This window comes from Myotis nattereri (assembly GCF_964212035.1).
Source record: "Myotis nattereri genome assembly, chromosome: 3".
NCBI classification, from domain to species: Eukaryota; Metazoa; Chordata; class Mammalia; order Chiroptera; family Vespertilionidae; genus Myotis; species Myotis nattereri.
Genome location: NC_138077.1, coordinates 119,950,893 through 119,963,145, shown reverse-complemented (window position 1 = coordinate 119,963,145; position 12,253 = coordinate 119,950,893). Strand labels below are relative to the sequence as shown.

The window sequence follows — 12,253 nt, the reverse complement described above, 5'->3', positions numbered from 1 at the left end:
CAACCGCGCCCTCCGCCGCCAGCCCGCTCCGCGCACTCCGCACCTCAGAATTTGACTTCAGCACTGCGCCTCCTCTGAGTTTCCTTATGCGTTTCTCTTTCCTCCTAGTTGTAGGACTTCCACTCAGCCAGCGTTCCAGTGGTTCTGGGTGATGTCCGTTCCGTCTTTTAGTTTCACTTTTGAAGTAGTTGTTCAAAGCAGCAAACTCCGGCGTTAACCTATGCCGCCATCTTGGTTCTCTCAACAAAACAACTTTTGAAATGATCTCTAATGCCAGGTACAGAAAATAAAACAATAAGAAAAGCCCAAAATACCTTATGGTAATGCCTTATCAACTAGGAGAAATATCACAGGGCTTTATTAACTTTGTAAATCCCAACTCCATAAGGACTCAGAAAACTTGATTTTATTTTTCTTATAGTTAATTTACATTAAGTTAAATGCACAGACAAATGCACACACCGCTGTAACCCACACCCAAGATAGAATGTTCTCATCTCTCCAGAATGTTCCCTTGAGCCTCTTCTCAATTCACCATTATAACCCTCAAGGCAGCCACTGTTCTACTGTCTGTAATGTGATCTTAAGTTTCCATCCTGTAAATCTTGTATATTTGTACCTTTTTAAAAATAGATTATGCTGAAGTAGAAACACGGATTGAAGCTTTAAGAGAATTACTTCTGGACAAATTGCTTGAGACACCATCGACCTTACATGACCAGAAACGTTATATAAGGTAAAATTTTTGCAAGGATTTTTTCACAAATCACATATATCTGTATAGTACTGGATATGTCATCTAACTCTTAAAGCTAATTTGGGGAAAATTAGGAGATTAATGGAATAATCAAAGGGAAAACACTTAGAAGTACCTACTGCAGAACACCAAAACTCTTTTGTATACTAATATATTTGCAAGTGAGCACTCTTTAAGGGCAAGAAAATCCTTACTATGTATTTGGGGAAAGAAAAAGTAGCCTCATTGCTTAGTCACCTCTTCCTCCTGCTCAACAAAGGCTTACCTAATCTAGCAGAATGGTTGCACCAGGTGGGCACCCACAGGCCACAGGCAGGAGGAGCTCCCTGTATTAGGAAATTCTCCATGCTACAAGAGTGGGCCATAGTTCAGCAGTAAAGAAAATTCTGAAAGGTTTTAGTGTTGAAAAGAAAGTCTGGAACTTAAAAGAAACAGTAGCAGTAATATTGAAAATAATGGACATCACAGGGTATGACAAGAAGGCCATAGAAAGAAGCAGTGTAGCTTAATGGGAACTAGCTGTTCACTTTGGGTAACTTGAGTTTTCTTTATCAGTTTACTAATCTTTGAAATGGACATGTTAACACAATCTGTGTCTCAGTTGCAAAGATAATCAAGAATACATTTAAGAATTTAATATAGCACCAGGCACATAATAAGTAGTCAATAAATTGTGTGTGTGTGTGTGTGTGTGTGTTTGTATGTCATATATATATATATATATATATATATATATATATATATCGTGTTTATATCAGGATTTGGAGACAAAGCATATAAATTTAACCTGTTATATCCATAATTTAAAACTATAACTTTATTTTCTGCTGTCATATTTTGAATGTGACCTTTGTTCTCAGAATAAGCTATTATTTTTCAAACCAAATACCCTCTCTCTCAGTGAAGTTTATTGCATATTAGGTAGTTATAAAGTGATTATAGACTACATATTTTTATGTATTTGGCTGTTGTTAGTATGTGACCATTGAAAATAATTCCCAGGTCTGGAAAGATGGTCTGGTCTGAAAGCTGCTGCTTTGTTTTCACTTGTGAAGGTACAAGGGTCCACATGCAGCCCTCCTTGTTTCTAGTGGTGCAGGAGCACAGTAGGAGTATGAGCCATTGTCATAGTCAGCATTGGTGTTGCCCAACAGGAAAGGGAAAGGAGACTTTTTGCAGTAGAGAATACTAAAATTGATTGCTGCCACTACCCCTCATCTGCAGTGTGCCCAGGCACCATGCTGGATGTGCTATTTATCATTTCTAATCCTCCCGGCCACCACATTGGGGCATGTGTATTATACCCAGTATACTGGTTAGGAGACTAAGCCTCAGGTAGTTTTTTTAATCTTCACCTGAGAATATGTCTGTTTTGTTTTGTTTTGTTTTTAATTGATTCTAGAGGGAGGAAGAGAGGGAGAGAGGAGAGGGAAAGGCGGGGGAGAGAGAGAGAGAGAGAAACATTGATGTGAGAGAAACATCTATTAGTTGCCTCCCATATGCTTCCAACTGAGGATGGAACCCTCAACCTAGATATGTTCCCCAACCAGGAATCAAACCCAAAGCCTTTTGGTGTATGGGACAACACTCCAACCAACTGAGCCACCGAGCCAGGGCACCTCAGATTTTATTGCTTTTTCAGGACACATGGCTAGTACTAGGACTCCTATATGTCTACTTTCAAAGCCCTATCTTTTCTTTTCTCTAGGCTACCTTCATAAGAAAGAATGTATTTGGAAATTTTTTGGCTTGTAGAAATAAACTACACATGTTCTCTAGGTACTTTTTTTTTTTTTAAACACATATAAAGAAACAGAGTTGTAGGAATGTTAATTGTCTTGTCCAGGATACATTTGATTAGTGTTTTGTCTGTGTTCTCTAATTATGCTTTGTATTTATTTTATTGTTGACATTTATTCTATTAAATTTGCTGATAGTGATGTGTTAAACTTATTGAGTATGATTTCTTTATCTAGTGAATTACTATATATAGATAACTAACAGTTCTTATGACTGGTTAATCTATTGGATAGCATTTAAAAGATGGTAGATATTTTTAAAAAGATTCTTTTAAATCGTCTATTTAAATGCTTTCAACCTGTTACTTTAAAGGCTAAAGAACAAGAATGTCAATAACAATGTCCAGTAGTTTGTTTATTTTTTAATCACTATTTTATTTTTGATGTTTTGAGAAGACATTGAGCAGTTCTATTGTTCTTTTTAATAATAACAAGATTCAGGTCAGATATCTGTTGGACTTTGGAATCTATGATGACAGGTACTATGAGTACCTCATGGAGTAGAGACAGATTTATCATCAACAAAAATACATCTCTATTGGCTTTAATAATTGAAGTTATACATGATATGCATGATATGGGTGAAAATCAGATTATTACTGTATTGTCTTTTGTTTTCTATTTTATCTAATTAAAATAGAGATTTTTACTCATTATTTTTACTCTTCTTATTCTGTCTTGATCTTCATTTTTTTAGCAAGAAGGAAAGTTGCATGTCAGTATGAACCTATCCCTGGTAATTGTTAAAAATTATGTCAGAATGGGGTTAAAAACATCTTAATTTTTAAAATATTGAGCTTATGCTCATCATTAACATATTTTAACTTTTTTTTTCCTTTAAAAATGTCTTTTACAAAGTATCCTTTAATACACAGCTTTAAAAGAAATGGCAATAAACTGTCATTTTCTAAACAAATATTTTTGAAATGAAAGTAGTACTTATTTTCAATCTACTTATTACTAAAAGAAAAGAAGAAACTTACTGGATTACATCATTTAACCAAGGAAAAAGCCTAGCACAGGTTGTACTTTTAAACTAAAACACTAGAATTCCTGAGAGAACATGTTTTTCTTTATAAAACTTTTAATGTAATACCCATTAATAAGACAATAGAAAGAGGATTGTCATTAAATTTTTCAAGGACCTAGTGACTATATTAAAGAGACTTACAATTTTAAAAGTTATTCAACAAAAAAAAATGCTTATTGATTTCTCTCACTCAAGAAAGATTCTTGTAATGGATCATCTGTGTTCCTATTTAGAAGTTTAAAAATTAAAGGGATGTGGTTAAAAAGAAGGAATTCTTACCATTTGCAACAGCATGGTTGGAACTGGAGAGCATTATGCTAAGCGAAATAAGCCAGTCAGAGAAAGATAAATATCACATGATCTCACTCATTTGTGGAATATAATGAACAACATAAACTGATGAACAAAAACAGATCCAGAGACAGAGAAGCATCGATCAGACTGTCAAACTTCAGAGGGAAGGTAGGGGTGGGTGGTGGTAAGGGGGAGAGATCAACCAAAGGACTTGTATGCATGCATATAAGCATAACCAGTGGACACAAACACTAGGGGAGCATGAGCGGGGGATGGGGGCAATAGGGGGATAAGGACACACATATGTAATACCTTAATAAAGAAAGAAAGAAAGAAAATTTTAAAAAATTAAAGGGAAGCAACTATTTTCTAAAAGGATATTCCTATACTAGTATTTTATAGCTAATACAAATCTGAGGTTGTTATATGAGGGAAAGTGTCAGGAGAAAGTGTTGCAGAAGTTTTTGGAGGTGAAATAGACCTATCTAAGGAGAATGCGAATTTGTCCGACAAAGTCTTCCTAGCAAGAAAGAATAAAATCACATGTTTTTTTCAGAAATGACACAACATACTATTGATCATATTTATATTCTAGTCAATAAAAGAGGAAAGCCTTATGAGAAAAGAATCTGATTGGGTTTTGAAATCTTTGAAATGAATTATTTAGGCCAAGCTAAATGTAATTTGCTAGATTGTGGTTTTTCTTCTAATAATGCTATTAACTGATTTGTCACTTTCTCCTACAGACCCACCTTTGTAGACTGTAAATAGAGTCAGGGAGAAGGAGAATGGCCAACTCTCAGGGCTGTCTCTTGGTCAGCCCACTGTAGTGTGAGCCATGCTGTTTAAGGGGCTCCTTAGCAGGACAAATAAATGCCCAGCTCTTCTCAGAAACCAGGCTATCTCCATTAGCCTGAAAGGTCAGGGTGAGGGCGGAGAGGTCCTAAATGTGATGTCAGGTTTCATCTCAACATTTTATTCATTGCTAACTTACTATAAAAAGTTTTTCCTTTAATTAGCTACTAATTGAGATGTCTGTGAGTAAGGAAATACCGTCCTGGAAATGGGAGAGAGGCATCAGATGATCTCGTGAGTTATTAAGATTTGGCTAGAGGTCACAGCTTGTAACCATTAATTAAAATTTGTCATTGAACAAAAATCTTTAACCTTAAGACAACAGATAGCTTATGGTCTAAGAGTAATTTTAAGACAATAAATTCAGCTTATGGGATTGATTTAATTTGATTTAACTTGTTATATTTATTTATTTTGTTAGGGCAGAGTGCCAAATCTTAAATGATATTTAGCAGATTTTTTTCAGCTTAAATGTATTTCAGTTGTCCATCTGGATTTAGATATTTTAGGTACAAAGACTTTAAATATTTTAAGAACTACATTAGATCTATGAAAAATTCCCATATATGCTGTCTAGAGAAATATTTTCTGAGTCATGGATTAGGATTTAGACTTTAGAGGTAAATGCTTGTTGTCACCAAATCTCTTCATATAATAAAATGGCTTTAAGTTTCATTTGACCCTTGTTTAGACTGTCTAGAAAACAGTGTCATTGTGCCATCTAGTGGCTATGTTTCAGGCCAGAAAGGAATAAAAACCAACTGAAATCGAAAAAATATTCCCCAGGTTTCCTCTGCTGGCTCCCACCTGTGCTTATGTAATGACAAAACTAAATAGCAGCACTCTGGGAAGTCAGTGTAAATACATATAAAGGTAAGTTCTCCCTAAGTATATTGGATCATCGTAAATGGTCTCTGTCATGTTTATTTCTTTTCATAAAGTCCTAGTCTTATAAAATATAGCTTTATTGTTTGTTAACTTCATGAAAAGAATTTGGATGTATTTCATATTAGAGACTAATTTTAGAGAACTAAATATTAGAGACTAATTCTGGCAACTGATTTACTAATTGATAAAATTTTAGGTTTTCTTAAAAAATGTGATTATTTTGAAATATGCTAGCTTTTCTTTTATCCTTATTTATGGCTTGTGTAGAGGAAGACTGCTTGGTCAGCCTTGACCTTGCTTTTTCAGGTACCTGTCTGACCTTCATGCACCGGGTGACCCTGCTTGGCAGTGTATCGGAGCTCAGCACAGATGGATCCTTCAGCTCATGCACAGCTGCAAAGAGGGCTACATACAAGACCTGAAAGGCAAGGCCACTCTCTTCCAGTGCATATACCACTTCATACTTTCACTTTAACACATAATGATTAAAGGAAAAGAATGATTGGTCATTTTTCTTGATATGTGTATCCTTGGTTTTTGTTTGTTTATTTGTTTACCCCTGCTTAGCTTTATATCTGAGTAACAGAACAGAAAATTCTTTAACTTTATCCCTATTGTTATGGTTGACTGGCAGTATTGACAAAGATTTGGTTTAGGGGGACTGTTAAACTTTTGTGAGAAGCAACATGATGTACGAAATGATATTAGCCCTTCATGAAAGCTATTAGTCCACTTGTTATTTTTTCCAAATATATGTTAAATCCTGCTATGTACCAGCCTCTATGCTAATATAGTATAAAACAGACATGGTCCCTGGAAGAGAGCATGTAATTAACCAAATACAAATGTTTGCCAAGTGATACAAAGAAAACGTAATGGTACTATGAGGGAAGGGAACTGAGGAGAATGCTTTAGATGGCTGGTTGGGGAGGGTGTCTTAGAAAATGCTCCATGTTCGCTAAGAGCTGGAAGGATTTGAAGTAGCCTGTTGGGCCCACTCCAGCCTGAAAAAAGGACCAACCTTTGCAGAGACTCTGAGGTAAGTTTGAAGGAAGAAGTCACAGCTGCATTCACAAGCACTGAATGTTCTGAATGCTATGTGCCAGCCACTGTTGGGTGCTCAGGATACAGCAGTCTGTACAACAGACAAGAGCTTGGCTCACATGAGACTTCCAAAATAGCAAGGGAAAGGGACAGGGAAAGTGACTAGTAGAAGACAGTGTACTACTTTCTAAGCCTGGGAAGTTCCAAGTGCTGTAGTAGCACTTAGGAACAGCATTTGATCCAGAATTTTGAGGTCACGAAGGGACATTCTAAGATTTAAAGAAATGCCACATGTTTTGAGATCTGTGGGGTGTCTTTGTTGGCTGATTAAAATAGAGGTGGGGAAGAAGAAATAGATAAAAACCATTTCAGGACAAGAAGGCTGCTGAATCCTATGTGGCTGGAGCTTAGAGCATGATTAGAGTGGCTCAAGTTAGGAGGCGCTGGGTCCTGGGTCGACTTTTGTTAGCTGCTTCAGGGAATTTGAACTTGATCCAGAAGGTGTTGTAGGAGCCATTAACACGTTAAGCACCCAGCCTTCATAAAGGTGGTTCCTGGGAGTTTTGTCTTCCGGATGGAAAGTATAGTGTCAGTCACCAGTGACTGACAGGGCGCTTAACGTGTTAAAGGTTCAAAACAAGGGAAAGACCCAATGAGGCTTATTTTTTAAAAGACGGCTGTCTTCCATGTAGTGAATGGATGTAAGCCTGGAGCAGTGAAGCTGCTTAGAAGGCTGCTGTGGCAATTCAGGCATTTCGCCTGGCTTGGAGGTGTGGATGTGGAGAAGGGATGGATTCCAGAGCTGTGTAGAAACTGGAATACGACCTTGGCAGCTGGTTAGAATGATGGCACCATTTAGTTTAGGGAATCCTAGAGGGGAAAAATGATTTTTCCCTTCGGTTTGGGCATGAAGTGAAGATATTCAATAGATATTTAAAGAGTAAGTATTTGAATATGATCTTCATAAAGGTGGTTCCTGGGAGTTGATGCTTTAACCCACAAAAATTAAAAAAAGGAGCAAACTTAAGATAGAATCTTGAGGAGGGATATTTACAGGGCAACCTGCAAAGGAGAAGAAGAAGGTGTATTCAGGGGGCTAGGAGGGGAATGAGGGCATAATATCGCAAAAGCAAAGAGGAAAGGAGTGATCAGCAAGGATTTCTTTTTTTAAATATATTTTATTGATTTTTCACAGAGAGGAAGGGAGAGAGATAGAGAGAGTTAGAAACATCGATGAGAGAGAAACATCGATCAGCTGCCTCTTGCACATCCCCCACTGGGGATGTGCCCACAACCCAGGTACATGCTCTTGAACGGAATCGAACCCAGGACCTCTCCGTCCGCAGGCTGACGCTCTATCCACTGAGCCAAACCGGTTTCGGCCAGCAAGGATTTTAAAAGAATAAGATAAAGAGGTGTCCTGCAGATTTAGCACTGGTATTGTTGACCTTGGCAAATGCAATGGCAGTGGACTGAGAGGATAAATAGATTATATAAAAGAAGGCATAGTGATACTTCATAAGGTTTCCAGGAGTAAGTGAAGTAACATGAGAACAGTCCTGGCACAGAAGGAAGTACAATGAAGAGGTCACAATTATTTCTTTATAGCACAGTTTTGACATGAATTGGAGTACTTTCCAGCTGATTCTGTTCTTTTCTAGTTTGATTTTTAGGAAAACCCAAATATCTCTGTTTTGATGCCACATCAAAATTCCTGTTAATGCCATTAATTATTTTGTAGTTTTAGCAAGTAGAAATGACAACAGATGATATACATAGTCCATTGTCTTTGGATGTATTTAGAGGACCTTGCATATTTATCTATTGAATCTATTCTGTTAGGCAAGACTCTGTACCAGGAATGGGGAATGTCCACAAAATCATTTGATCTGGCCCTACATTAGGGGTGAGTTAATTAAGTGTTTGATCAAATATAGCAGGCTAATTTTTAAGTTGATAATTTTCTATGGCCCTGGAATGATGATGTTATAAATATCTAAATGGCCGTTGGCAGAAAAAAGGTATCCCATCCTTGCCTTGACCTGCCCATCAGAATCCCCTTGGTGTTTTTACAAACTATCAATTTTTGTCCTCCACCCCATTTCTACCAATTATAGTAGAACCTCTAGTAGTGGAGTTCAGGCATCAGTCTTTTATAAAGCTTCCAGATGATCCAGGTACAGCCAGGCTTGATAATTAGAACACCTGGGACTGGAAATACAGTAGTGAGCAAGACTGACATGACCTCTGACCTCTTGGACCTTATAGTCTAGTGGGAGAGACATATCTTTTTTAAAGTCATGTATTTATTACATAAATATAATTTTGAAAAGTGTTATGAAGTGGGGAGTACAGAATTCTACTCTAGTCTAGTAAGGGGGAGATCGAAGGAAGTTTTCTCAAGGAGGTGATATTTCCATTGAACCCAAATGACAAATAGAAATTATCCAGATAAAGAGGCATGGAGAAATAGGTTTCAATAAATGGCACCTCATTCCTCACTGCACTAAATACAGTGATGATATTCTTCAGATTACAAGCAAGTTACATGATCTGATAAAGGATTTTCCTGCTTATGCCTGTAAGAAACCATCTGTATAATTTGGTTATGAAAATATTTGAATTTCTGGGATGGGTGTATATTATGAGGGCAACATGGAGACTATTTCAGATTGGAAATTATATGTACTTTATTGTCATATCTGAAATATCTGATAACCATTGTTACACTGCCAAAGGTCTGAATTTTTCTTGAAGATAAATGGAGAGCGACTTTTACCAGATGATTCCTTCCATCATCTTAATGTTATGTTTTACTACATGTATTTATCCAGAACTGCTTAAAATCCGTATTTCTGGGGAAAAAATGGCAGAGTCCTACTTTTCAATTTTATTCTGACCAAGCTTGTTGTAAAATTTGCTCATCACTTGTGAAATAATTAAAATAATGTAAAATAAATTGGACCCATTTGTTAGTGACAAGCTTTACCTAGTTACTTTCATAAGTTGGTCTTTTGATGAGGAAGTAAAAAATAAACAATCAGCCCGTTAAACTTAACTCTACAAGTTTCATGATAAGACAATGTAAACCTTCTAAATTTGTTAGTCAGATGTTGACATTCAGAAGAACATGTTTACCTGTACCCTCTTTTGTTGTCAGCAAACATTACCAATATAAACAACATGGCTGGCCCTAATACATAGGAGCTTTGTTAATTGGAAGATTGGTGTACTCTTTTGAGCTTACATCAGAAGGGGTTTTATTATTTGATTTCGGAGAATTCCAAACATACTTAAAAGCAGAAAGGGTAATATAATACCTCCTATGTTTCAACAATGATCAACTCATAGCCAATCTTATCTGTACCCTTATTTGTTTTTATCCCTTCCATCATTCTGAATTGTTTTTGAAGCAGGTCACATTATTTCATCCATAATTATTTCAGTAAGTAATTTTGAAAAACTAACGAAAACACCATTATCATTATCTAAAATATTATCAACAAAAACAGATCCAGAGAGAGAGAGAGAGAGCCATTGATCAGACTGTCAAACCTCAGAGGGAAGGTAGGGGAGGGTGGGGGAGAGATCAACCAAAGGACTTGTGTACATTTATATAATCATAACCAATGGACACAGACACCAGTGGGTGAGGGCATGAGCGGGAGGTTGGGGGGGCAAGGGAGGAATAAGGACACATATGTAATACCTTAATCAATAAAGAAAAAAAATCAATTGAGTTCTTTATATTATCAAATATTCAGTTAATTTTCAAATTCTGAAGCAGTTTAGTATCTTCTGGATTTAAGTACATTAATACCATGGCTTTTTAACTGATAGTGCAAATGCAGATGACATAAAATCTGGCATAGATGTAGACAGAACATGTGTTTCCTAGAATTGAAGAATTAGCCATCTGTAAAACATGTCCACTTTGGCCACTTTGCACTTAGATCCTTTTCTGATTGTCTTCATTAATGCATATGTGTCATTGGTTACTTGTTAGCTATTTAATAAACACTTATCTACATTTATACAGATGATGTAGTTACACTATGTAGTATAGGTATATGTGTAGAGGTATATGCAAGTATAAAATATTTGCCTTAATGTTAAGTTTGCTGGGAATAAACACAGTTTTTCTTTTATATAATCTACAACCAGTTGTTCATGATGGACTCTTAATTGGTATTTATGAGTGTCCTAATTATATATAATAAAAATGTAAAGTAATATGGGGGAAAGGCTCCTAAATATAATTTGGACCTTCTGTTGGACATCCTGTCATAATTATTACCTTTTAAATGTGGAAGAAACCTTGGAAATTATTCCCAACAGGTGTTCATTAGATGACTTTAGATCTATTTTTCATGTGAGGAAAGTATCTCAGAGAAGCCAGGTAACAACCCAGCTTCTTCATGTCCTGAGAAGTGGGAGAAGTAGTGACTGGCTCAGATTTCTCCCCATCCTACCAGAGTGCACTCAGTGAGGGTAGGACAGCAAGTTCCACAAGACCTCTCTGTATTCTATTGTTGGAGAAAGTATTTCCATCAAACAGGATTTCTGAATATGATGAACATGAGGGTGACCAGGCCTACATTTCATCTAGCACTTCAGTGTTTTTATTCAGCTATTCTCAGGAACCAAAAGTCCTTATATTATAATGTGTGATTAGACTGTTAACGTTGGAGAAGAGAAATAGCTGTAATTTTCTAAGTGAATCCACTGGCAGAACAATGGTTAGGAATTGAGACACTCGTGTGAGATCAATACAAACTTAAACAGGTGGACTGTAAATATTTCATCAGGAAAAGGGTTCTTTTTGTCTTTTTAGGTAAAGCTGATCTCTAAGTGTACATTTAATTAACATAAATGTTTTTTGAGACTTGAAGTCTTTATTTGTTGGTTTTTGGGAGAAATGTTAATTGAATTTAATCTTGTGGTCTTCGGAGAAAATTTCATGAGCAAAGATGGTGATAGATTTTCATAGACAGCAGTCTTACATAAAAAAGCTACCTTTTCCAGGGAAGATTCTTTTATAGGGAGCATTTGTTAGCTGAGATAGGTCATAAGGTTGATATTCTTATGAACACCAAATTAGGTCTTTTTCTGGATTCCAGTTTTTATAGCAATAATGTTTACTGAACTAAGAGGATGGCATCTTCCATATTAAAAACATTAGGACACAAGAACAGGGGATTACCATTGCACCTTCAACTCACTGTGCCATTTATCCCCAAATATTCCTCACTCCTCTTCCGTGGCCTACCTTTCTGTAGCCCAAATGTGATCTTTTGCTTTTTCTAAGGGGAGACAAAGATAGGAAATAGAAATTGACATTTTAAACACTCATCTTGAAAGCTTAAATAGTAATAGAAGAGTTTGATTTTTTTCCAGCCTGAACCAGGTAACCATTTGCTTCTCTTCCTCTATATTCAGACCAATCCTGTGTCCTGAATTGTTGCACATGGAAAACTTTTACCACCTTGTAACAGTGTCATTTGTCCCTTAAAATTCCTGTGAAATAGATAAAAAATTAGACTAAGTCTTCAAGTTTCTTGCCAGGAAAGCCTTTGGTTAACCTCT

General features: G+C 36.4%; 1 protein-coding gene across 2 annotated transcripts in view; it reads left to right on the top strand.

Moving 5' to 3' along the window:
- EXOC2 (exocyst complex component 2) overlaps positions 1 to 12,253 on the top strand; it is a 256,237-nt gene that overhangs the window by 141,372 nt on the left and 102,612 nt on the right. For both annotated transcript variants that reach the window (XM_081086203.1, XM_081086202.1), the window contains exons 10-11: positions 634 to 736; positions 5,930 to 6,048. In XM_081086203.1, the coding sequence (XP_080942329.1) occupies positions 634 to 736; positions 5,930 to 6,048 (222 nt within the window). The remainder of the gene's footprint in view (positions 1 to 633; positions 737 to 5,929; positions 6,049 to 12,253) is intronic.